We start from the raw sequence: 26706 nt of genomic DNA, 5'->3' as shown, positions 1-26706 counted from the left end.
CTCGCCTGTGCCTGCCCTGGTGCGTACTTGCACTGCGGAGCACTCTTCTGGTTAAATTTCCCGAGACAGCCTCAGGTCGCTCCCCGCCTTTCCGCCCCCGGCTAGCCTCCGGCCCGCTCTCCCGCTCCTTCTCCGCTTCCTTTCTGTTTCTCCATCCCCTCGTAGCGCCCTGCGACCTCGGCAACACTCGCTCCCGGTTGGGACGGGGTAGAAAGCGGGCAGCCGCTTTCTTGGCAGAAGTTGTGCTTTTGTGAAGTTCTCCGCCGAGCGCCGACACGGCCACTGCCCTCGGAGCGGGGGTTCCCCAGCCGAGAAAGCGTGCGGCGGTTTTCTTCCCCCGGCTGTCGGAGGGGAAGCGAGGGCCGTAAACAGCTTGCCACCTTAATTCTGCCGCGCAGGTCGCGCCGGTCCCCGCGGTGCGGTGGCGGTATTGTTGGCGGCGAAGGGCTGAAGGTGCCGGAGCGCCCCACAAGCCCGGCCCGGGCGGGGCGGAGGGATGTCCTGGGCCGCCAATCTCCGCCGGCCAAAAAATGTTCAAAGTAAACAACTTCGAGACGCTGCCTTGCTGCAGGGATGGTTTCACTTCAGGGAGCAGATTTCTAGGCTTTGTAAGAAGGAGGAAAGGAGGAGGGAAAAAAAAATCCATGTGGCTGCCCTCTTCCGTTCACAAATATTGTCGTAACTTACAGATGGCTGTTCTACTTCCTAATTCAGATCACACAGCGTCTCCAAACTCTATGGAAATGAATTACTTCTGATCTTACAACCCTGCTCACCACGTGGGTCCTGCCTCAGCACCAAACCCCTGCTAGGAGCTGGGGATGGGGGAAACGGCAGCTAGTTTGCTACCCACTAGGTTTCCATCATCAGCGAGTCCACTTTCATTCCACCCACCACCCTTCAGAGGTCTAAGGAGAACAGGAAAAGGGACTTGTTTCTTTCTTGTGGCTGTTTAGGTTCATTGGCAGTGGTTACTTCTGCCCTGGAGCCATAGGTCTTGGCAGCACAAGTGCTTTGCAGCCTGAGCTGCTGGTGGTGCCTTCGGCATGAGGAGAGTGCGGTGGGCAGCATAGGCGAGGGTGCAGGGGTCTTGGGCAGTGGCGTTGCTCCAAACCCGTGCGTTGGCTGGGGTGAGAATGACTACCAGCAGGTACACCTTGGCCTTTGTGTGTGCCCAAGGGTGGCCCTCCTGGAAAGGTGCCTGCTTCCGCTGCTCACAGGGCTTCCCAGGGATGCTGCGTGGGAGATGCACCCCGAGGAGCACGAGCTATTTAGCCCGTGGGTGAGGAAGCACGTCCGGTGGCCTACTGCAGCCCCTCTACTACTGACTTCTTCTTGCCTTGCAGGGGAAGGCGACGGGACGGAAAGCGCCACTCTGGCTGCGAGCAAAGTTTCAGAGACTGCTGTTTAAACTGGGCTGTTACATTCAGAAAAACTGCGGGAAGTTCTTGGTTGTCGGCCTCCTGATATTTGGGGCTTTCGCTGTAGGATTAAGGGCAGCTAATCTCGAAACCAACGTGGAGGAGCTGTGGGTGGAAGGTAAGTCCGAGGCCCTGTCCTCTGCCGTTTCCCCTCCCCGTCCCCCCACGCCAGGCCGGCCGGGTAAAGCTAGCTCGAGCGGCGGAGGCTGGAGTGCTTGCGTGTGTACGCTTGTGCACAGGGCCGGTACATGCCGGGGGAGGCCTGCTGCCGGCGGGGAGCCCGGCGCAGCGCTGGGCGGTTGGGCGGGCCGTTGTCGAGGCGGGCGGTGGGCCGGCGCGTACCACTTCTCTGCCTGCGGGGGGCCGCACTAGCAGGCCGTGCTCTCAGCGGGGGGGCGCCGGGCCAGGCCGCCCCCGTTCTGCCCCGCGCTCCCGCCTTCGGCCAGTTTCACCGTGCGGGATGGCGGTGGGCAACGAGTCTCTGCGCCCCGTCGGCGGCGGGAGGCGGTCTCGCTGCCGGGAGGCGCCCCTCCGCCATTTTGGGAGTGCGTGCGCCCGCGGCGGGGGGAGGGGGGCGGGCGGCGAGGAGCGCGGCGCGGCGGGGCGGGTGCCTGTGTGTGGTCCTGTTTTTTGGACAGCTTTCAACTGTGGGGGGGAGCGTTTGTCTCAAGGTAAAAAAAAAATAAAAGGGGGGGGGGGGAGGGGCGGGAAGGGAGAGGACAAAAAAGCCGGCTGCCGAGGCGAGGCAGGGCTTGTCAGGCCGCCGGGAGCAGGGTGGCCGCGGGCAGTGCCCGGGCTGGGGGCGCCGTCCTCCGGGCGCAGCCCGGGCGTAGCAAGGCAGGCTTGGTAAAGGAGAGGAGCGGTATCGCGGCGCCGGGGCTTCGCGGGCTGCCTTTCGAAACAGACACCCTGCACCCCGGACACAAACACCTGGGCTGTGAGGTGGGCAGAGCCGTGTCAGCAGCGCCCCCTTCGCAAGGCCCCGCGTGTCCCTCAGGGTGTCGGGCAGCCAGCCCGGGCGAGTCACCCTGCCCTGAGAGGCACGGCTGCCGGGTTTTGTGGTGCTTCTTGTGTTTGGGGTTTTGTTTCTTTGGTTGTTTTTTTTTTTTTTTTTCTTTCGTGTTCTTTTTGTGTGTGTTTTTTTTTTTTTTTTTAACTTTTTGTGTGAGTTTTTGTTTTTGCTGTAGGGTCTTGGTTTAGTATTTACTTAGCATCACATTCCCTTTCTAGCAGGGTTGATGTGAAAATAGAGTTCCTTGACTGCAGTAGTTACTCGGGGTTTATGTCAAAGTCACAGATTTGGCTTATAAAAGTTAATATGGAGAGCTGCATAAATAATCATTCCTAAATAACTCTCTGTATGTGGGCCTGTGGAAAAGCCAGTGCTAAGTGCAAACAAAGCTAGCGGCTGTTATTGAAGGTGGTCTGACTTGTCCCTTGGATGAATTGGAGCATATAGGACCAGACTCCATCCTTGTAGATGACAGCCATATTTGGGGTCAGGATGAGGTTCCTGGGTCATTTAGTGAGTATTGATTTTTCTGTTTTGGAAAACAAAGTGTTACCAGCTGAACTTGTTTTGGTACATGTAGCCCAGGAGCCCAAAATATGATGAGATTTGCTCCCAGTAGCACTTAGAGCAGGCAGGTTCCCATCTGTAGGAGGAGATGAGCATTCAGAGTCTCTATTGATCACTAGGTCCTGTGCACCTTAAATACTGATGCAAAGTATTATGAACATTTTTTTTTTTTTTAAGTCCTTGTGAGTTTGTTGTGGCAAAGTTTGTTTTGTCAATTTTTGCACAAGTGTTTTGTATTTTCTATGTTTGGTGTGTAATATGTGAATGCAGTTCCATCCAACACCATTCCCTGAGCTTTATTATTCTAATATTACTGAGGTTCACTTACTTGATAGGGTGATCCCATCCCATAAATGCCACCTGTGTTTTGTAACTCTGTAATACCAAGAAAATACTTGCTGACAATGCCTGTATGACTGGCCTTGCAGTAAAAATGCAGTTCTCCAGGAAAAAATATTATTTGCAAAATAGCTGCTTAGTTCAATTGCTGCAATGACCTCGTGTCATTATTGCTTCTTGGAGAAAGGAAGAGGGAAAGTCCCTGGTAGAAAATCTAGTTGAAATTGATCTCTGAGGTTTTTATGGCCAAGATGAATTCATAATGCAGTTGATTGTATAGAGTTAACCTATGTAATTTCACAGCTGTTGAGTTTTGTTTTCAGGTCAGAATTGGTGTAAAGTAATGTATTAAAACTCTGCATTTAGAAACCCTCACATTTGCAGATTGAAAAAAAAGGCTCATTGATTAGGGTGAAATAAAATATTCTGGATTTAATTTAAATTAACTTCCAGTCTTCCTATTCTAGTGCTACGTAACTATCTACACAAAAGGACTTGCTAAAATGTGCTTTCCTGGTAGAGACTCTGCAAATGTTCCAGTCATTAACTAGGGTGTTATACATCTAACAAATAGCAATCCCATATTTCTGTTGCAAAACTACAGAGGCAAGTACAGAGTGGGAACCTGAGATGGAACAGGTGTAGGAAGAGATAGTATGGAAAATGGAGTTCTTCCTATGCAGAAATGGAAAGCAGTGACCAAACTAATTTTTCTGCACTTGTATGCCACTGGTCCTAACAGCTTTAAAGTACACTCTATGGAGGTTATTGTACTAACTGACCCTTTAGAACAAGGTTTTTTTAGGAGAAGCAGTGACTGAATTGCCCTGTTTATTAAAATAGCTGTCTTATTTTTGCCTTTACCTTTTGTCTACTGAGAGTTTGAATGAACTGAGCAATGTTGGCCAAATATGGTAAATTACTTGAAATATATTATAAGTAACAGTTTTGATCTGCTGCTGAGGCTTTTTACAGTTATTACTGCTAAATAAATTGGCAGTATTTATATAAAGAGACTGATTTTGTATAGTGTGTTTCTGAATACCATGGAGCATACTACAGCACTAAACTTTGCTGTAAGTAAGTGGTTGCTTTAAAACTGTAACATAATTAATTAAAAATAGTGAAGCAAAGTTTGAATGAGTTTTAAGACCATGTACATTCCAAGATAAATGATTAGTAGTCTGGGTCTGAAGCTATTATGCATGAAATATTTACATAAGAAGTTTAGAAACCCACCTCGTAGGCAAACTTTCAAAGAGAGAAAAAGAAAAACAGATCTCCAAAACATCATTCTTTCAGTTTTCCTGTAGTAGCCATTCTCCTTCAGAATTTGTGCCAACGCTCTTGGCATTCTCTAAGCCTCCTGATACCAAAGTGGCTTTCCTCTCAGCTTGTTTCTTGGCACTAAGTGTTGTAGAGTAGCCTTTTTTTTTTTTTTTTTTTTTTTTTTTAACCCACAGTCCTCCTCTGACTGCTCGTCAGAGCATTTCAGTGTCCCCTCCCCGTGGTATGCTCTCAGTCTGTGCTCCTGTCTCATAGTTGGGTTTTCTGGCATTGTTGTTTGGGTCACATACCTGTTTGGGTCAGATACCTGTTTCCCCTGAGCCCATCAGCAGGTCTGTCATCCCAGTGTGCATGCCTTTCTACTGGAGGATGCTTGTGTTAATTTCTTGGGCAAACAAATTCTGGACTAGCATTTTAATGGCAGTTCTGTTGTCCACGCCCATTCAGCTTTAGTTGAACTGCTGTATGTGGGTGTCCATGCATACTGGAGTTGTGGAGACTGTTTAGCATCTTTATACATCATAAGCCCTTGAGAGAACAAAAAGGGCTTTGCATTGATTTCCTCTGTGACTGAATTTTGTTGGACACAGATGTGCTTTTAGAAACATCCATTCATAACTAGAAAGTACTCTGCATGGAAAAGAAATCATGCCTATAACTGCTTATGTGTTTTTGCTACCACTCTAATAGGCACTCTAAGACCCTGTGTGTGAACAGTAGTCATACATGTAAATTCACAGCCTCTGCTTCTGAAAGAAGGTAGTTTTTTGCTCCAGAGAAGGTTCTGTTAAGCGAAGCTTGAAATTTGGCTACTGCAGTGCCTTGAGTGGCATTAATTGGAGCAGCTTATATGGGGAGATATGGTCTAGTCTTACTTCTTCATAATTCTTTTAACGTTACTATTGTCTTTGGATTGTTTTTCCCCCCTCACTTTCTTCATTACTTTTTCTTTTTTGAGAGATTGAAGATCATAGTGTTCTTTCCTTCCTTTTTTTGCAGTTTTTGAACTAGCTGTAGATCAGTTGAAACTAGCATAAAGAAGGAACTCTGCATGTTAGAACTTGGTTAGCTTTGTGAAGAGAGCTAACCAAGGCCAGGAGGGAAGTTTCAACTGGTGCCTCAGTGGCCACATAGTTCAGCTTTGGTACTTGGAGCAGTGTGTGTGTTCTAACTGCAAGTGAATTAGGACCAAGTTCATATGACATGAACAGTTTTAAACTGTTAAAGATTTGAGCTATGTGTAGTATTATTTCCTTTCCTTCTAAAGGGGCAAAAATCAAGTTACTGTTGGTATTTATGGCTGACCCGTCTTAAAATATGTCAGTCTACCCATGCAATATAAGGATGAGGTGAAAATGAGGAAAGTGTGTGAGTGATGCAGGAACCAGTGTTATTTCCATAGATTCTTGGTTTGCTTAACCCAGTAAGATCAAATGCAGGTGGAGATGAAAGTTATTCTTAAATTCTGCCTAAGGCATCTGTTAACTTTACAGTAGTATTCTTTGGAGAAACAAAATAGTAAAGGAACAGATCTTTGGGAATTGATGACAAATTTATGTGAGGGGCTTGGAGTAACATGTTTGGTTTGAATATGGTTAGCAGGAATTGACCCAGTTGGGTATAATTCAGTTTTACCACAAACATACACATTTGGGCACAGCAGTGGAGTAGAACTGGTCTAGATGTCCTTGTATCTGCATCAACACAGAATAGATGGCAGAAGAGCAGAAGTTACTCAGCTGGTGAATCTGAGGTGGTGTGTTTATTGGCTGCATGACACTCTGGGGGCTTTATCTCTGATCTCATCACCAAATCCATTAGTTTCATATGGATCAGGTGACATAGGAGTTTACATATCTCTGAATACTGTCTTGTACTGTGTTGTATCCCTCAGTGTGTATTAAAAGTTTGTGGAAAGGTGTTTATCTGGAAAATTTCCAAGTCCACTGTTTGTTTGAATTAAGTGCAATTATTTATTATGTGGTTTCTCAAATGGGAAAGTAGCAGCAGTTTTTCCACATGGTGGCTGAAGGATGATCACCTGGGCAATGTGCTCTTTTCCATTTTTACTCGTCGAAATGGAAGAGTATTCCGTACTTGCTTCTGTTTTGGAAAAAAGAAAACAAACAAAACAAAACAAAAAAAAAAAAAAAAAACCATGAAATTCTAATATTTAAGCTTTACATGATGTTTGTGGATAAAAACATCAGCATTATGGGTGTTGTATTCCTGTGAAATTGAATTCCCTCTCTTTTCATATATTGAAAGTTGTTGAGAAAAGGTGTCTAAAGGTTTTAGTTATATGGATGCTTGATGGTTATCTTTCAAGTGCCTGCTGTTACATTTAAAGTCACTGGATGTCTCTAAGTACCATCTTGACAGGTGTCCATATCAACAGCTCAGAGTTGGTGCTCCTTGCTGAAAAATTCTTGCATAAAAAAGAACAACAAACAGCTTCAATATTTAAAACTCCTCTTTCATCTGTAAGCGTTTTAATGAAGGTATTATTGCATGTGACCGTTCTTTGGTCATTGAGAAGGTAAAGGGTGAAATCCCGAACTTGCTGAATGTAGTGGAAGAATTTGGAATGGCTTTAGTGTAGCCTGGCTTTTACCCTGATATAAAGCCACAGCAGACTAACAGCGTGCCTCTGCTCTACCTCTTCTGGGAAGGGCAGGAGGAGGATCTCCTCCTGTAGAACTGGCACCCCCTAAGCTGTAATTGCATGGTTGCACAGTTCCTTCTGCCTTTCAGACTTTGGAGGCGTTTGATGTCCCCAAGGCTGCAGAAAAATAATCTTCATTATTATTTCCAAACTTAGCACACTGTCACCAGTGTCCATGCCAGAATGTGGCCTTACAGATCCTTGTTTGGAAGGGTCTGTTTCCTTCTCTGCTGAAATATATATTTAAACAGGGCAGTGCCTTGGCTGCACCATTCTCCTCTTCTGAACTTTGAGTGTCATCTTGCGCTCTGGGGATTTTGCTGTTTGTGAAGAGAGTGTGAAGGCATTTCTGTAGTTCTGGAGAGCCTAGAGATTTCAGTACAGAAATCCTGGAGTAAAATAGAACAGTTGAAAGCAGCATTGCTTTATTGTTGTTCCCCATGCCATTGCTGCTGAAGAGGAAAAGGGGAATGTAGGTAAGTAGAAGAGCTAGCTCAGCTCTAGGGCTGGTTGCTGCTGGAGTTGTGGTATTATGTGGAGGTGGTGGTCAGTGGTTTTGAGGTCTACTACCAGGTCCTGTTACCTGCTAAGTGGACTTTTTTTCTTTTCTTGTTGTTGTTGTTAAGAGACTAGGCCTTCATTTCTCATTATTCCTTAGCAGATGTTGGGTTCAGACAAGAATAAACTCTAATAGCCATGAGTACTCAAACTCACTTTCAACAGAGAATGCATTAAGGAAAACTTGAGCTCCTCACCCTGACTCCATCCATTTTCATGATTTATTTTTTTTCGTGGGAAGAGATGGCCCTAGCCCTGTTAGTATTTGTGGTGGTTCCCCAGAATGTAGTAATACCGCATAGCATATGCATGTAATTCTTGACCACTCAACAAATTTAAAGGCTACTACATGCAAGTGCATGTTTCAGTTACACATAACTGTTAGTAGGCTCCAAAATATGACAGCTTCCAGATGTATGAACCGACTGATCCCTTCGTTTAGATTATGCACCACAGCTGATGCCTAGATTAGTGCTGGCCGGACAAAGCTATGGAAGATTTGTCTGGTTTCCACAATGTCATGTTTATATTTCATTTGGATTTTTCCTTCAAAGCTGACCTCCCTATGACCTGTTGGAACTGTGTCCACTAGGATGCTGGTTTTAATGTGTCTGCAACTGCTTTCCTTTTGGTGTCTAATGGAACATGTTCTCATTTTGATGCTCGTGGTCTTTTATGCACAATCCTTTTAACATTGAATCACACACTCAGCCTATGAGCAGTCAGGTAAAACTGTGCTTGTAAAGCTTTCTGCCCCACAGGTAGCTTTGTAAGAATATTTTGATTGGTTAAAGCAGCATTTTGGTTATAGACCTTGTGGGGCTGTTCCTTGTCAGGCATTTTCTCACGTATATAAAGTTCAGTCTTCCAGCCTTTGCACAGTGTTTTTTCTGTCTACGGATGATGGTGTGGATATATACGTGTTTCTAGCTGTTCTTTTTTGGAGCTCAGCAGGAGCTGGAGTGCAGAATTTTACCAAGAAGTTCATTCTTCATTTTGTCTACTGTAAAGTTACATGTGTTAATAATTCTTATTTATCTTCCGTATGCCTTGGTTATTTTAATTTCTCTAATCTCTCCTGCCTTTTATTATGCAGGAGGTCTTTCGCCATTTGTGTTTGTCACCTGGGGAAACTTGAAGATATGAGTAAAACTCCGTAAGGGCTAAGTGACAGTTCTAGAATAGGAAGAGTAGTCCCCTGTCAGAGTTCAGAAAGATAAAGATACACAAATTTCATTATTACTTACAGAAACTCGATTTTTTTTTTTTTTACTATTGATGCTTCACTGAGGCAACAGATTCCCAAGATTGTACCTCATAACACAAAATTCATTGCTTTGAAGTATGATTTGAACGCTGGAAATACATGCTATCTTATAGTGACCACTTTATTTTTGTGCTCATAAATCAAGGAAAACAGGAAAATGGTTTGCTCCTGTTTTGCATGATCTCTGCTATTTTATTATCTATTTACAGTGTCCTAAATACAACCAATGAATACAGGATACTGTAAGCTGTGCTCATTCTTGCTGTTAGCTGAGTGACTTTGGGAATAATATTTCATTGTACATTGCACTAGAAATAGTTTGAGTGGAGGTGACAGGAGTAACTTTGAATTCAGAATTTAAAAATAAAATTTATTTTTCTTAATTCTTTTTTTCTGTGTAAAATTAGTTTAATGTCTGTAAATACGATTTACTTGTTACTGTTTTTTCTGTTATTTTCATTCTGTATCACCTCAGTTGCTATAAACATCCTGAATTTGGCAGAAGTAGTAGTTTCACGAGGTAAAAAGCCCTGTATGGAAACTGCTGACCATATAGATGTTTTGATGTATGGAGAATTTTAATTTTGGTTTTTAGAATTAATGTCTTGACTTTGACTTCTGCTTGGTTTTGGGAAACTTTTTTCAGTGCTTGAGCAAAATATATAAGCATGAGCAGAACCGTAACCCGACTCTTCTGCAAAGGTGCTGCTCCTTTAGAGAATTGTACTGAACTTAATACCAGCTTTAAATATACAAGTAATCACTGTGTATTTGAAACATCTGTATTTGGCTCATGTGCAAGAAAAAAAAGAAAAAGCTGATATTTTTAAGGCACATATGCTGTGTTGTAGACCCATATACCTGAAGCTGGAACTGAGCCCTTAAACTGTAATACAGTCTTCGTTTACTAACAGAGATAAATTAAAAGAAACAGCCTTCTCTCATTTACCAGTCTGGTGCATTTCTGCTTTTCAGTCAGTAACCAAAAGCTAAGTGCAACAAACTAGAAATGAGCACTGTTAAGTCAAATTGTATGATTCCTCCCCCCCGCCCCCCTTAAATCATTGCTTAAGGGCTTCTGGCCCCTAGCTCAGGAATCCTGCCCAAAAATGCCAGATGTATTACACAGTCAAGTATTGCAATGTAAATAGTGTTCTATGCCATGAGAGCAGGGTGGTCCATCTCCCAGTTAAAAAAAAAAAAAAAAAGAGGGAAAAATCCACACAATCTGAAAAAAGCACAGTAGTTGTAGTGTTATTTGTGTTTTTGGCTGCACAACCAGTATTTTGGAGCTGAAAAAACACAGATAAATTAGTGCTTTGGACTAGCAGATAATAACTACTGAAACTGAGATTCTAGAAAGCAAGATGTGTCTTGGCTGAAGCTGCTTGGTTTAGTCGAACAGGCGTCTAAGAAGTAAAATATTAAAGGCCGTTGCTGACAGGCAGAACCTGTTGCTTTACCTTACTGTGAACAGCAGTCTCCTGCACATGGAAGCAGAGTGGACAAAGGGTGAGCAGTAGGGAAGGCAGAGGCTGTGTAATAAGAAGACTTGGGTGTGTTACTGCACCTTCTGAGTAGAAACATTGCCGAGCTGTTCTTGTTTTTAATTAAATACCCTTTGCTGTATATTAACAATGACTTACCTTCAGTGTGCTTATCTTCAGATGCAGTAGTGGATATAGGAGTTTTATTTGCACATTTTTCTATTTTGTGTATGAACATGTCATTTCATAACATTTAAAACTGGTTGAAATGAGATTCTACATATCTGACCTGAAAGAAGATCGCCAAGGGTGATGCAGTAATCAGATTTACGTTTGGGTTATCTGACAAATCTGTGAATTGCCATAGCTTCCTTGGGTGTGTGCAGAGGGGAAAAGGTTTATAGGAACTTATTTGTATGTGATAAACTGTATTTAAATAGCTACAGGAGTGTAATCCCAATGCAGATCTTGGTGTAATCTCCTGAGTGAGATACCCAGAAGAAAAATAAGATTTAGGAACTCATTTAAACCTCTCCCTTCCTGCTGACACTACTATAAAATTAAAAAAAATACTCCAATCCCTTGCAACTCTTAAGTTTTTCTTCCTAATTTACCTTTTCTGTAGTGGTAAAAAGAGTATTAGATACTGGAAAAATATAGTATCTTGCACCTGTTTTCCTGATATTTCCTGTGAATTTGTCTTATTTGCTTCTCACCATGGGCCTGATTCTGATATCATTTACACCAGTCTTACTCTACTGACTTCACAAGGGGTTCACTATACTTAGAAAAAAAAGCCCTTGCTTGTTAGGATGCTGATGCTAAGTGGTAGATAATAGAAAATATGATATTCTAGTGCAAATTATTAAGATCAAGAAACAAAACTCAAACATGTTTAGTATGACTTCCAACTGTAGATAAAAGCTAGCATCTTGAGAGAATTGTGATCAGGCGTAAACATCTATTAACTGCTCTTTCTAGAGATTTGGGGAAATAGGATGACCTTTTTTATTCCTTTTTTAAATCTTTTTTTTTTTCCCTCTCTTCCCCCCCCCCCCTTTTTTTTTTTTTTAAATAGGCTACAGTTTCACATGGCTTGCAAAAGAAATCTTTCTCCCTTTTTGTTTCCCACACCAATTGATTTATCATTTTGCTTGCAAGCAGACTTAGAATGTTAGGGCAGGAACACACTCACTTTTTTCTCGTAACTTTTTTGTTGCAGACCGAAACCAGTTGACTTGAATAAATTTTTCTGTGGTCTGAATGAAGCCAGCAACGTGGAAAAATCTTGCCATTCAGAGCCGTCTGAATGTACATTTCAGCCACACAGTAAGCTGTATTGGTAGGCAGTGGACTGCTAAATACAACCATTTTTCGCAGCAGAGAGTTAGACAGGTGATTAGCATAATTAGCACAGAGTAGGCTATACATATGGTAATGTTAAGTGTGTAAATGCCAGCTGCGGTGTAAAATTTATGTCAGGGGTCGACAGGGCTGTGCGAAAGTATTGTGTTACAGCTGCAGGTCAAAGCCTCCATTGCTTTACCCCCTTTTCTCTTGTTGGTGAATGCGCTAAACAGAAGAGAAAGACGGACAGAAATATAACAGATAAGGCTTTGATTGAACAGCCTGGTTCTGTGCAAGAGGGACTACTCTAGGAAAAAAAAAAACCCACAAAACAAAAAAACCCCACACACTGAAAAACAAAAAACTACACACACACTTGCAAAACAAAAGTCTCCCTCTTTCACTATAGATTTTATTTTGCATCATGCCATCTACAAAAGTGTTGCTGTCTTTGAGTGATGTCATTACGATGGGATGAGGGGAATCTTGAGGTTGGGGGAGTGTGAAGTTGGTAATTATGCTTTAAGGAGAAAAAACAAACAAAAAACCTAAATTCACCTTCTCCTTTCTGCATTCCAACCCACCTCTGGTTTTTAATGTCTCTGTTACTACACTTACGGGGCTAGGAATTAAATAGTCCTGAAGGTGACAGCATTATATGTAATAAAATCTCAACAGTGCAACAATCTTTGAGCTGCATGACTGGTTTTAGACTAAGTGCCAGAAGTTCCTCTGTGGTTTTGTGTGTGGGTTGCTGCGCTTATTCCCCAGGTTCCTCCCACCTCCTAAACCACTAAATTCTTTATAAATTAAAAATGACTAATACAGGTTTATTGTTTTAAAGGAGCACAGCGTTGAAGGGTACACATCTTCTTAAACAGCTGATGGGGAAATCTGTAAATCTCTTCGTTGCCGTTAACTGTTCATTCACATATTTCACTTGCAATTTTTTTTGCCCCTTTTGTATTTTTTGTACTCGGCTATAAGGAGTGGTGGTGTTGACAGAGTATAGTTCACACCACACTGACCTTGCGATGAAACTTCCTCACAGCCGCAGGGGGTCCTTATGAATCGGCCCCTAATCCAGCTAATCCCGCTCGCAACAAAATCATGAAAGTGGCTCCCAGCGATGTGTGTTTCCCTGCACAGATACGGCGGGAAGGCGCGGCGGCGTGCCGTGCCGTGCCGTTCCGTTCCGCCGGCCCGGGGGGAGCAGCGGTGGAGGGGCTGGGAAGGGGTTCCCGGTGCGCCGGGGACTCCGGTGGGAGCGTGAGGCAGCCCCCGTTGGCGGCAGGGCCCGGGAGAGCCGCCACTGTGCCGCCGTATCCGCTGTGGCAAGGGCGTGTCTCCGCCGGCCCTAGAGCTGCTAATAGCCCGTTCAAAAGAAGAACGGACCGTTGTTGTAGCCTGGTGAGCTTGGTGGTGAAGTAAAATTACCTGCATGATAAGAACAGCCAAAAGTAGAAAATAAAGGTTGTGTTGTGGGGTGTGTTTGGTCATTTGTTCAACTTTCTTTCCCAGCCCTTTCTGCTTCAGAATAAACTTGGCCATATGGTCACGCTCTCAGAGTATCTGACGGGAATCTCTGATTGCATCCTGCACAAAATGAAATGTGCTCTTTACTGCTCAGTGTGAATAGCAAGCAAACTATGAAAAATGGGCCTCCTGACAGATGCAACACTGTCTTGGGAGCTGGTGGCCAGTAAGAAATATCGAGGTGGGGGGAGCTGTGACAGGCAGCAGGTTCGGTGCTGGGGGGAGTGCTGACCTGACCTGATTGTGTCCGACAGTGAGAGCAGTTCTGCTTCACTGCAAAGCCATTCAGAAGGAAGCTGCTTAGGCAACAACAGATGGTACAGCAAGCAGCTGGTAGGGAATACTTGAAAGAAACTGTACTCTTTCATAACATGTTCATTCCTTTCATTTTTCTATATATTAGTTTTGCCATCTCCTAAAAGCAATATTTAGGAAGCAGTATGCTCTAAAAGGTTCTGGATTAAGAGTTTTTTCATTACTACTTGCTGCTCCTTTGAAAAAAATTACATTCAAATTTTGTGATACTCCATGTACAGCTGAAACTTGTGCTATCCCAGGAGTACAGATGAAAAGACTTAAAAATGCTGCTTTTAACCACACAGGAAAACAATTACATATTTGCGGAAAGGGCACTGAGAGGTTAAATGAAAAGTTCGGCCTAGAGGAAAGCTGACTGCTGTGGAACAACACAGCAAATTGTTTTTAACGTATTACCCAGTAGAAGCTCTTACTCAAGTTAAAGTAACTTAAAACAATTACATTCAGCTGTTTAGAAATCCTTAGGTTTAGACCTTGATGCTCCTTACATGCCTTTCGCAGCAGAACTGGAAACTTAGTCACTTGCATGTACAATTGAGGATTTTGGCCTGTTACGAAGTGTGCTCAAATGTTTTCTTAAATTATAGAAAAATTATTCAGCTTTGCCTCTCAGCGGGTGTAAACTGTTACATAACCATAAATGTTGGAGAGTAGCAAAAGTCTGTATTAGCTGCCTATCCTCACTGTAGGCCATCCCTCTGATTTCTAGGAAAAAGCAGTCTAGAGGACTCTATTCCTTTGCTGCTTTGGCCAGAAAACTCAATAGTTGGGCGTCTCCACCAGAAGCTGTGACCTAGCTCTGTCCTGAAGGGATAAGGTCTTCGGAAGAAAGGATAGTTCGCTCTCCATGCCCATTCATTCCTCAGCCTCTTTGTTGGGATGGTCAACAAGAATGCCAGTTGTGATGGTGGTTTTCTGCAAAATATGAACACCTGCCCACTAGGAAGTGGACTGAGACCACAAGCTCATTTCACATAAGCTAGCAAACAGCTGTCAGAGGGTAAACAACTTGTGGTCACTGTTGTTCCTGGCTGGATTAGATCCAGTGACCCAGAGGTGAACAGCTCATATCCTGTTACCAAGGACATGTGTCACAGCTCGGTAAGGAGCTACTGTGATTTTGTGATACTGCATTTTGTGTTTAATTGGAAACTTTGATATGCAGGTACCAGGTCTGTGTATTACTGTACATTTCAAAGTTGCTTTTGTGAGGTGGTTTTTTTCAGTTGGTAGCGTTCATTGTTTTTTAAACTTTTTTTTTAACTGCAGATTACCAGTTTCTCAAACCAAAGGGGGACCAAGCAAGAAACGCATCAAAAAATGTTTAATTTTTTTTTAGCAATCTGTCTGTTTTACCCAATCAGAAATAATATTTTTGTGCCTGTGGACAGTACAGATGCATATGTGTAAAATCAGCTTTTATTTGATTTTTAGAGAGAGAAGGTTTCAGCTCCTAAAATTGCAGGGAAGGTTTCCTTCTACAAGCAGAGACAGCTGTTGTTGGGCTTTCTTCCTGAGCATGCAGACAGCTTTGTGTCCCTGTCACAGCTCTAAACTTTGTCAAACTGTGACAGAATGAAAAGTCATCTTTGATGTGTGTTTTTATTTTTGTTATTCATAATCATGTCAGCATTATTGAAATATGTAACAGGAACACTGGAGTCATCCCCAGCATGAGTGAGGAGTAACTTGACTCATATCATATGATCGCTTGGGAGATAAAAACAACCTTTTGAAGTGTGGCTTTTGGTTGTTTTTTTGTTTTGATTTGGTTTGGGGTTTTTTTGCATGTGTAGGCTACAGTCTTTTATATTTGCTTTTTATTTATCTCTCTTTTTTTTTTTTTTCTTAAGCAAAACCAAATAACTTGGTGTTACCTAATTCCCAGTATGACAGAACTGGTTGAGATGGTCATGTTGCTTCTAGATTTTCCTGGAAGTCGGTGCTAAAGAAGGATTGAAGTCAGTTGATTCTTCACATTGGGATGTGGTGATACTCTGGACAGACAGTGTCCTTTTGTGGACATTCTAATGGGGAGAAGAAGTGTAGAGCGTCCACTGGGTGTAGGAGGAAGGGAGGTGGTGGAGTGCAGGCTGTCTTAACCTAGGCGTGCACAACCCTCGCTGTTCCGTGTCAGCTGTACAAATGCAGATATGTGTATTCAGCAGAGTAAATGCCATGCTAGAAAACCTAGACACAGTGTGGAATTTCTGACTGCCTGCAGTCCAGTGTTGGCATAGATCATGTCTAATTACATGATAAAGGTGATAATTTTTCATTGAGCCGTTACACAGCCAATTGAATGACCATGTAATCTCTTTAAGACAGCTTACCACTGTGTTCTAGCTCTTGTGAGCTCATCATTTCTCAGTGTGGTTTTTTTTGGTAGCTCAGCTTCAGTCACTCCCTATGAAGTCTTTATTTTGCATAGTTAAATAAATGAGCAGAAAAAAAAAATTGTAGGTAACCAAAACTTTTTTATAATGTAATCCTGACAGGTTTGTGAGAGCTGTCCAGAGCATTGTTAGAATATCAGATATGTTAAATACACTATAATGTCTTACAGTCACTAGGTAATAAATTCAGAGATCAGCCATGTGAGGCAATAGCAGTTCTGACTCTACAAGTAGACAACATTCCAAAAGTTTAAAGAAGTAGACATGCCAACCAGTCCAATCTCTTCTACTGACTAAAGTTAGATTTCGAGGGAAGTGTTTCGCACTTCCTCCCAGCGAACAGTTTTACCTCTGTACTCTGCCAGTCAGGCCTAAAGAGTGCCGTCTTCCCTGCTCTTCTGTCAGGATGCTAACTAATACTGTCTGTGTGCAGGAAAACTATATTCTGTTGCTGACAAAGAGCAGCACAGACAAGCTCAAACATCCAAGAGAACTCCCTAGAGAGCAACAGGAAGCTTTAAATCAAAAGACCATTTTTTTTTCTGTGCCCAGTAAGAGGCAGGGTAATCTTCGTATCTGCCAGAGAACTTCAACTCTTCATCTCAATTTCTTTATAGGAGGTTTTGATCCTGTGTGAGTAGTACTTGGCTGCTGTGTTTGCTGTCCTGAGGTCTGTGCTCCTTTATTAATAAAAATGGGAATTGTCTTTGGTGTCATTAGGTACTAACCTTCAGATATGCAGCAGGTGTAGAAGACTTCAAATAGTGGAACGCCATACTGACAGGGAGGCAAGGCTGTGGCTTACTGGCTTATCTGTGTACCAGTGAAGTGGACTGAAATTAGTTTCATTTTGTAGTTTTTAAGTAATGTCTGTATCTGCATTTAATGAAGATGCATGTGAGAACAGCCCAAGGAGAGCCTATGTGACGGCGTGGAGTGGAAGGAAGCCCGTAACAGCAGTCAAAGCTGAGGGCAATAGGCTGTGTAGGATGCATGGGAGAGACATATGAAGACAAAGACCCTTCCTGGTTCTCATCCCAGCAGGGAGAGAGTGCTGAAGGGAGAGAAGACAAGGTGTCTGCAGCTTTCCCTGACTCTCACTCAGGATGAAGTGTATCACATAGGCAAGTCTGGGCTGTTCTTGTCTTTCTCTGCATGCTGCTGCTTTTTGGGTCGATTCATAAAGGTTGGTCTCAGGCAGACACATTAGGTTATTGTGCTTATTCTTCATTTTTATATGGCTACTGAGTGATTAAGGGTTTTTATTTTCTGTTTCTCTTTGTTTCCTGTTGTGATGGTAACAAATATTGCAAATTGCAGAGGTTGCCTGCTTTTGCTGTTGCTCAGGCTATAATGTAAGCATTGTAAGGGGTATTGATTGACACATCTGATTTATCAAAAAGGGTTGGCATCTTTTGGAGGGATGAAATTGAAACATGGTTTGTGTGACGTGTCCATGGCTATTAGAGGTACAGTTGTATTGATTCGAGTTGTCATTGTCAAAAGGTTGGTCTAGAGTGCTCTGATGCTACACAGTTGAAGTCCTGGAAACATGTAAAAGGTAATGTTGCTCAAACACGTAAGTGTGTCCACCCACCTGTAAGGCCCATAGTCTTCAGAAGGGAGATTCGCCAAAAAAATTTGCTCCATTCACACACCTCAAGCTTGTCACAGGAGAACTTAGGCTCGAAAACCAGTAAGTGTTTCTGGAAATCTTAGCTTTGGTTTCTCAAAGTCTGTCCACCACATTGTTAGGCAAACACTTTTATTTGAAGTGTTGGACTCTGAGGAATGTTCTCTTTTGAGAGAGAGCTTGCTCTCTACTAAGCTACTTGTTTCACAGTTGTACACAAGGTAGCTATTGAATGGTTAATAGAGGTAGTGTTCATGTCTGAAAAAAAAAAACAAAAACAACAAAGCCTCAGGCTATATGATGCAATTCCAGTAACCTGAAATGAAACATTGTAAGATACTCTGAAAAATAAATATTTCATGCCTTTTGAGCAACCGGACGATAAATTAACAGGCAGAGATTTTTGGGTATCACTCATGGCTTGATTTAGGATCAGTCTCTTAGTGTATGAGAGGTCAAACTTGCTCCTGAGACTACTCGGTGTGGAAGGGATTGCAGTTTCTAGCTGTAGATTCCAGAGTTCTTTATAAGCATGTTAATGTAATGCCATGTAAATTTTGAATGTGAATTGTGAGAAGGATGTAGGTAAACCAGTGACATTTGCAGTGGAAATGAGCATGAGGTGAGTGATGCATAAACTTCCGAACTGGTAGTAAGTCAGTGGAAGGAAATCTGTCAGAAATTGCATCAATAAAAACAAATATGTTTTCACTCTAATGTTGTTAGAGAGATGGTCCTTGTGGGTCCCTTCTAACTCAGGACATTCTATGATTCTCTGATTCTCTGATCACTGTTTTGCAAAGGTACACTAGAGGCAAGTAGTTTTGTTTTTCTGGGTGCTTCTCTTGAGATTCACTGAAGCATTTTAATCTGTGATGACTGAATCACTGGGACTGTGACCACAGTGCCTGGTAATGGGATCTAGAGCCTTTCACCTATAGGTCACGGGTTCAGGTCTGCCTCAAGTTAAGGATGACTAAAACTTGTTACCACCTGACAGCTGTTCATTGCTCTTGGGGGAGGGAGACGTGGTGGTCCCTACATAGTTCTTAGCAACCCAGTGTCCATACTGACAATTACTGCTCTCTTCGAGCTGTTCAGAAGGGCAAAGAATTTAGTACCTTGACCAGCTTCTGTTCAGTTTGGTGGGAAAGTTCGGGAGAAGCACCAGTATGTTTTCATGGCACAAGAAGCTGACTTGCACAAGGCAGATCTTATGTGTTCTGGTAAAGAGCTAAGAGGGAAGCCTGTGGATATTGTGGAGAGGGGGAGGGGGAAGACACTTCCCTCTTGTGTGGAAAGCACAAGTTTTTAACAAGAATTAATACTCAGCGACAAAGATGCTGTCAGTAAAACTGTCTCATGGTGAACGCCGGCCTTCAGACACATTCTTGAGAATTAGAAACTGACATATTCGAGTGAGAGATGGTGCCAGGATGCTAGTGTTATTGCTTTGTGGTGATTTTTCTTTTCTTTTTAAAAAATTTGTTAGCTAAAATGTAGAGATGGCATAGTATCTCATTCTCTGTAGGCAGACACCCAGAATCTGATGACGCTACTGGAACGATAGTGTTCAAACTGCTGCATTTGTTACAACCAGCCATGAGACAATGTACCAATCTGTTCTTTAAATCAGTGTTTTGGCTTGTGGGAATTTGTGCCATCAATTCAGCCACCTAGGCACTAAATCATAAGGAATCATGTAACAAAGGACTCAAATGCTGTCAAGTGGCTTTTGATGTACCAGAAAAGGAGAGTGATGTTTGGATTTTGTCACCAAGATATTAAAGTGAAGTAGTCTGTTTGATACAGAATAAAATGGGAAGTATTGGTACTGTATGCTGTATACAATTTAAGTCAGTAGTATTTTGAGTGTAAAATGTTGTCACCAACGATAGGGAAGCAGAGTCCATAAAGGAAAACTACAAAACACCAGCATTTCGTTAATTGGTCATATTTTCCATTACATCATTTGTCCTGTAGCATGGAAATCCTATGATGACTATAATGCATGCTTTTTTTTTTTTCTTACAAGTGTAAGGAATTGCTTTCCTGTAGAGTGTGCAAGTGTTGAGCCTAGTGTTGTGTATCTTTAGCACAGTGAGACCAGAGGCTTCAGGTACATTCAGTGACATGTCTAGTGGTCTCTCTCCTAGGATTTTGCACCAGCTATGGATAGTTGTGGGGGAGAGGGCCGGTAAGGGGCGGAAAAAAAGGCAGCAGGAGCGCTTGATCTAAAAAAAGTGCATATTCAGCTGATAGTGCTGGTTGTGGAGGTTTAAGATCTTTGGGTATCACAGCCTTCAGTGATCTTTGCAAATTTAAATGAAAACATAATGGGTATAAGCCTTTTTTTTTTGGCCTTCCCTTTTTCTCTTTATTACTTGTGGTGTTTTGAAAGGCCACTGATGTATCTACTTGCTTCTGGTCTATGTTTTTGACATCATGTGTCTTTGGCAGAGTTTTCCTCTGCAGTCTACCTTTATCAGTTCCTTGTACCTGAGTGTTACGTTGTATAAAGTATCTATTTGCCTGTGTAGTTATCTTTATGCTATTTAGCTGAAGAAATGTACATAATGGGCCTATCAAATAAATAATTAAATGGTGTAATGCCTTGAGAAGAATGTGGAGCAGACCTGCTGCTGGGTTCTGGAACGTGCACGCGCCGTCTTGGGTGGTTTTGCTATTCCTGTTTTGAATGTTAAAAGGGGAAGAAAATAGCTTCTGTTCTGATTACTGACTTGTGTGATGTGATTTTGATTAGCTAAATCTGCCTTGTTCAGTGAAGTTAATGTGGTTTGACAGGACCTTGATTAGGAAGCAATCATTTCTGTTGATAGTAAACAGTTGGTCACTTTCAGCAGAGATAGGAATGCTGCCCTTTGTCTTGCATGAAGTATGGTTTGTTGGTTCAAGTCCTGGTTAAATTCAAAAGGAAAGTGTGGGTGGGGTGGGAGAGAATATAGTACCAGGAGCAGAAGTTTATGGTAGACTCCACACTCCTCATAAAATTGGGGCTGTATTGTCTTGCCTGGCATTGAGACACAAAAGAGGGAGAGAGACATTTTGTCTTTGGAAGCACTTGCAGTGTAAAGGACTGCAAAAGAAAGCTCTGATTCCAAGACATACGGATTACGATAACTCTGCTCCCTTACCCACCCCCACCCCATATTCCAGTAAGATGAAGTAAAATTAGTGTATCATAGGCTACTTCTTGATGGAGGAAGTGAGTATCCATGCGAGCCTGATGGGTGAAAGTATTTTTAGGGTTTAATTCTTGATAAAAAATAACAACAGGTTTTTTTTTTTTTTTTTACTATACAATGCTGTCTCAATGATCGTATGTTCTCTCACTGTAGTGAGAGGGATATTAAGTCATAAACAGACTCTAGGTAAGGAAGTTATACTTCGATTTTTTTTTTTTTCTTACTGTGAGCTGGTCGCTGTTACTTGGTGTGAAGAAGGTAACACCACATGTGACAGGCTGAAAAAAATTAGTGTATTGTGGAAACACTTCTTCAAAGAATTCTTGAACTAGAAATTAAGCAGTGCTTCATGCCAGAATGACTGTATGGTTTAATTGTTGAGGATCTCATTCTGACAGCTTTATCCACACGGGGGCCCAGCTTCTTGCCTGGTGGTCCTTCTAGCCCAGGAGGGTTACGAATGGGTTGGGGGCCCAAGTGACTGGAAAAATATGTCCCTGTCCAGGATTGGGAATGTCATCTTCCACACTGCCAGCTGGTTACACATCAGTCTTCCGTTATTCGGCCTAGGAGCAGATAGATGTGCATGCCTAATTTCTGTTCACACTGTTGCAGAACTAAACTTTGGCAGTAATTCAGATCACCAGTGCCAAGCTGACTAGGACTGAAAAAAATGTAACAAATTATACCAGGTTTGTAGCTTGGACTTAGCAATACAGGTAATAAATTGTGAAGGATGGAAACAACATGTTGGTGGTATTCTTGTCCTCCTCATCTGGATGTGGTCTTGATTCAGCTAATGGGCTGAATTAATTGACCCTACTTCCCACATGCATTTTCTAGAGAGACTAAAAGGGAGGTTATATAAAAGATGTGAACTCTATATGAGTGCTTTTTTGTGGGAGGGAAGATAATTTTCCATTCTTACGTAATATTTTTTGGCAAGGCAAATTGAGTATGGCTCCCTCTAGAGCCTGTCGACTTTGCAGTCTCCCTCTGCCTTTCTCACGTGGGTTTAAAAACAGGTGGTGATTATGAATGATTGCATCACAACATGTTATGCAGGTACTGGATGCACTGGGATAAATTAGCTGTAGACAGTCCTTTCTGCTACACTCAAAACCGCATCTCTTTGTATGAATTTGGCTTTTTGTTTTTTGTTGGTTTTTTTTTTTAATTTAAGGTTGAAAGAAGTACTCATGCTCACTTACTCCTTCCCTCCTCCCTTTTTTTAACTGAAGAGAAACATTCTCCTTCTGCCTTTGCTAAATTGTTTAGCAGAGGAGTGTAAATTAAAGTCATTTATCTTGAAGTGTGCTATTGGAGCAGACTGTTTATACATGTGTAAGAAATTGTAATAGTATTTGGTCTGGTCTGCAAGGAAAGGCTTTTTCTTTTTTTTTTTTTTTTTTTTAATTTTTACATATGGGATATTGGTTAAAATGAAGAAAAAACTGTTCGAGGCTCCAGTTTATGCATCAATGTTTTAGTGCAGTAGAGATGATGGTGTTTTGATGAGGAATATGTTTTTTACTGCGGTGTTATTAAAATAAAGTTATTAGTTCTAGAGTTAAATTGTAATCAGTTTGGGACAGAATAGTCCATGCACATGGTGAAGTTTTTCCCACTAGGAAGTGCTCATCACGTCAATCCAGGATAAGCAGTTACTGGCTAATACAAGGCTGTTGATATTTATCCGTCAGTTGGTGGACGAGTGAGTCGGGAGTTAAATTACACACGGCAGAAGATTGGAGAAGAGGCCATGTTTAACCCCCAGCTCATGATCCAGACTCCACAGGAAGATGGTGCTAATGTACTAACCACAGAAGCACTCCGACAGCATCTTGACTCTGCGCTTCAAGCCAGCAGAGTACATGTCTATATGTACAACAGGTAAGGGGAAAAGCAGAAATTTTCCTGTTCATCTGTGACAGGTAAAAAGTGGGTGCATGCTTCCCTCTCTGTATTTTGAAATAGTTAGCACTTCAGAACCTTTCCCTTAGGACTGCGTTTTGATATGAAGGTCACTGGTTTCTGATACTTGAGATGGTGGCATGGTAGCAGTGACAAGTTGGCTTTTAACAAATAAGATAGATTAAGTGGTGTTGGAAGAGATTTTGAGTGTACCCTGATGAGCAGTGCTACAGTATCCCAGCATTTGTCTTGGTACAGCAGCGATGTCTGTGCTCTTAAACATAGGATCTTAGGGAAGGGATTCCTAATGCTGCAAATCCTTCCATATTAGAGTTGAATTCACTTGCTGACACCATCATGAGGTACATAATGACTGAGCATTGGCACAAGTCACTATCCTTCCAATAGTCTGGATGTAAAGGGAAATGCAGATGTGAGAAATGGTGGTGAGTGGAATAACAAACATAACAGAGATGGCCTTCAGAGTGTCTGTGTGCAGTACTGAAGGTTGGGAGTTGTGTCTTATCCAACAAAAAAATAACAAAGGTGCATCATAAGAAGATACCAGTTTTGGGCTAGTGAGATGTCTCCCTGAAAACTGCCCTCTCCAGGGTTACCGCTTACAGGATAATGTGCCACGGGGTGCTGTCTGCAAGGTGTGAAGCCCCCTGTCTTTCAGCCTGTCTTTTCAACTGAAGCCTAAGTGAACTAATGCCAAGGCTCCAGTTATCTTTTGCCCAGCTCCTGCCTTGTCTAAGGCATTAGAAGCCATGGCAGCAGAGGCTGTAACATAGCTGAAAAAGGAAGGCAGAATTCGTAATCGTTTCTTTTCTCCTGTGTGTCAGGGTCAGCTGGGAATATTCTAATCCTCTGAGCTGGAGCTAGCTTCTCCCTCACTTGTGTCTCCGAGTGACATGTTAAGTCACAAGTGGTCCAATTTATACAAAAATGTATTTCTGTCCCTTAAACCTGTTGACTAGCCTGTTCATCCAAAGGGAGCTCAATTATTTTTAATGAGTTTTACAGAGAATATGACGATAACTGAAACAATTGTCTAGTCTGTAACTACAAAAAGAAAGGCCTTTGCTTTTTTTTGAGTATATCTATGTTGAATAATATTTGCCTTTCTCAATTATTTGCAGTTTGAGGCTAATATGTGTCTATTAATTGCAATTTTATAGGTATGTTACATTTTAGAAATAACTTTTCAATAATTGTGAAAGAAAAAAAAAATGTTCTTTGTATTTCTTACAGACAGTGGAAATTGGAACATTTGTGTTATAAATCAGGAGAGCTCATCACAGAAGCAGGTTACATGGACCAGGTATGGGTAGCAAGCATTTGTGTATTCTTACAATACAGATTGTGCAACTTGAATTACATTCTAATATTACTGTGTTTTTCCCCTTTCTGATTTTGACAGATCATAGAATATCTTTATCCTTGCTTAATTATCACTCCTTTGGACTGCTTCTGGGAGGGAGCAAAGCTACAGTCGGGAACTGCCTACCTATTGTAAGCATGTTTTTATAACTTTTGGGTCTGACTGATTTTAGTTGTGTAACTGTATGGTTTTTCATTTGTATTCCTATTGTTTGGTCAGATTCTGCTTTAACAGAAAAATAAAAGATAAAGTGTGGTGTCTCTGCAGAAAATATGCATTGATTTTTCTTCATTGAACAAAGATTTTCCTTTTTCTAAGAATTGATTTGTAGGTATCAGTTTAAATCCTGTGTTATTTTTCCCATTCTGCTAGCATGCAAAATAAAATGTAAGTTCTGAATTCAAGCTTTAGGAATTTTATGCTTTTTTTTTTTTTCTTCCTGAAATAAACTTGTTTCTGGTGTTGGTTTGGTTTGTTTTTTTGGCTTTTGTTTTGTTTTTCCCATAAAATACGAAAACATTGGCTTGGAATTTTATTCCTAAGAAAAATGCCTTGATTGAAATCTCAAGTCTTCCTAAGGAATAAAGAACAAATCCTTTGCTTGTGAGATCATTAAATAAACCATATAGTATCTTTTATGGGTCGTTTCTCACAGTTTACAAGTGTGATATTATATGCCCTTGAATCCTTTAAAGAGTTAATTGTTAATCTGTGCAGGCATTTTCTGTTAATTATGCAAGAGTTAGCATTTGAGTTATTGTTTCTGTCCTGGTTTGCATGTCTCTGTAAAAGCAATTCGCAATGGCCATCTCCTAACCTTTAGTGTACAGTTTTAGATGGGGAAATAAGGGGGTTTGTGTTTTCTGGTTGGGAGATTTGGAATAATGACTTAAGCCTGGTTAAGCAGATACAGTGTGGTTTGAACCACAGAATGAGGCAGCCAAAAGCCTTTCTAGTCTGTCAACATCACAAATTTAGAAGTGGGGGGTGGGAGACGTGACAGTGATAGTGGTGACAGCCATGGTAGCGGGAAAGCTTAATGGTTGATAGTCAAGCTGCCAGGGCATTTGAAGGAGTGCAGTATTGTTACAGATAAACAAAGATCAGCTATATTGATTGATTACATTTGCAAGATGATTATTAGACTAGCAAGAAGTAATCTGATACTATGAGAAAGTCTTTCTTTCCTCAGCCCCCCTCTCTTCTTTCCCTCTCCCCTCCCCCCTGATTCTTTGAAGGAGCAGTTGGCTGCTTTTTTGTTATTTAGGTGCTTGATGATTTGTTTTCCTTTGCGTTTAAATTGAAATATTTTTAACCTGTGAGTATTCAGTTTTATACAATAACTTTGTAAGAACCGAGTATTTATATTAAAATTACAACTGGGCTGCAAGAAAAGTAAACAAACTAATCTTAATGAAAACATGCCTTACATTTCATGAAACAATCTTACCAGAAAAAGTTTTAACTTGTAGCAGAAAATAACTGCATTATTTGTGCAAATATGATTTTGTATGTTTGATTCAGTACTTCTTTTGTGTGTGTGTCATTTTCTCCTGGTTTCTCTTGCAGAGGGAAGCCTCCTTTGCAGTGGATCAACTTTGACCCCTTAGAATTCTTGGAAGAGTTAAAGAAAATAAACTACCAAGTGGAGAGCTGGGAAGAAATGCTGAATAAAGCAGAGGTTGGTCATGGTTATATGGATCGACCCTGCCTGAATCCTGCTGATCCCGATTGCCCAATCACAGCTCCCAATAAAAATTCCACCAAAGTAAGTTTGCTTGTCTTCGTGCATATCTTTTCAAGGGAGGCCAGGGCTTGAGGGGAGGTCAGAGGGGAGAGAAGAAGGTAAACCATTTTCTTCCAAGCAACATAGTTTCTATCCTTGAGCAGTGTCATTTTTCTGTTTCTCTTATACGCTGTTAGCCCACACTGACGAACTTCTCCTCATTCTGTGATGCAATGCTTAATCCTGTATATTTAGAGTCAAGAGTATGGTTGTCGACTACTGGCTGCCTGTGGCAAGGCAGGGATGTGGCATTTCAGCAAACCTGATGCCTCAGACAGACATAGCCATTGCTGCTGCTCTACACTCACAACATGCAGCAAATCCTTCCTTCAACTAGCACCAGTTCTGTTGATTTTTGTGAAGAATTTGAAGTCACGGGCCCCAATTTTATGTATCTCTTTATCAATCACATCAGGCTTTGGAGGAGTTGCTATCTGGTTGACAAGTATCCAGCTGATTTGTTCAGCTTGGTTTATTGAACACATTTATCTTTGTAAACCTCCTAGATTGTCTATAATATCCATTATTCTAGTACACTGGGTGTTGAATTAGGGGATGAGTTTGTCTGAAGTTAGGAAACTGA

General features: G+C 41.8%; 1 protein-coding gene across 4 annotated transcripts in view; it reads left to right on the top strand.

Moving 5' to 3' along the window:
* PTCH1 (patched 1) overlaps positions 1 to 26706 on the top strand; it is a 74085-nt gene that overhangs the window by 6585 nt on the left and 40794 nt on the right. For 3 of the 4 annotated variants that reach the window (XR_011736718.1, XM_065860714.2, XM_065860713.2), the window contains exons 2-6: positions 1347 to 1539; positions 22743 to 22932; positions 24208 to 24277; positions 24377 to 24468; positions 25907 to 26105. Coding sequence is in view for 3 of the 4 variants with exons in the window: in XM_065860714.2 (XP_065716786.1) it covers positions 1347 to 1539; positions 22743 to 22932; positions 24208 to 24277; positions 24377 to 24468; positions 25907 to 26105 (744 nt within the window). In the remaining variant the exon portion in view is untranslated. Of the gene's footprint in view, positions 1 to 1346; positions 1540 to 2009; positions 2093 to 22742; positions 22933 to 24207; positions 24278 to 24376; positions 24469 to 25906; positions 26106 to 26706 lie in introns of those variants that run through there. The other variant, XM_071802797.1, reaches the window with a different exon arrangement.

Source organism: Patagioenas fasciata, chromosome Z (genome assembly GCF_037038585.1).
Source record: "Patagioenas fasciata isolate bPatFas1 chromosome Z, bPatFas1.hap1, whole genome shotgun sequence".
NCBI lineage: Eukaryota > Metazoa > Chordata > Aves > Columbiformes > Columbidae > Patagioenas > Patagioenas fasciata.
Note: the sequence above shows the minus strand (reverse complement) of the source record. Positions and strands in the feature narration are given on the sequence as shown.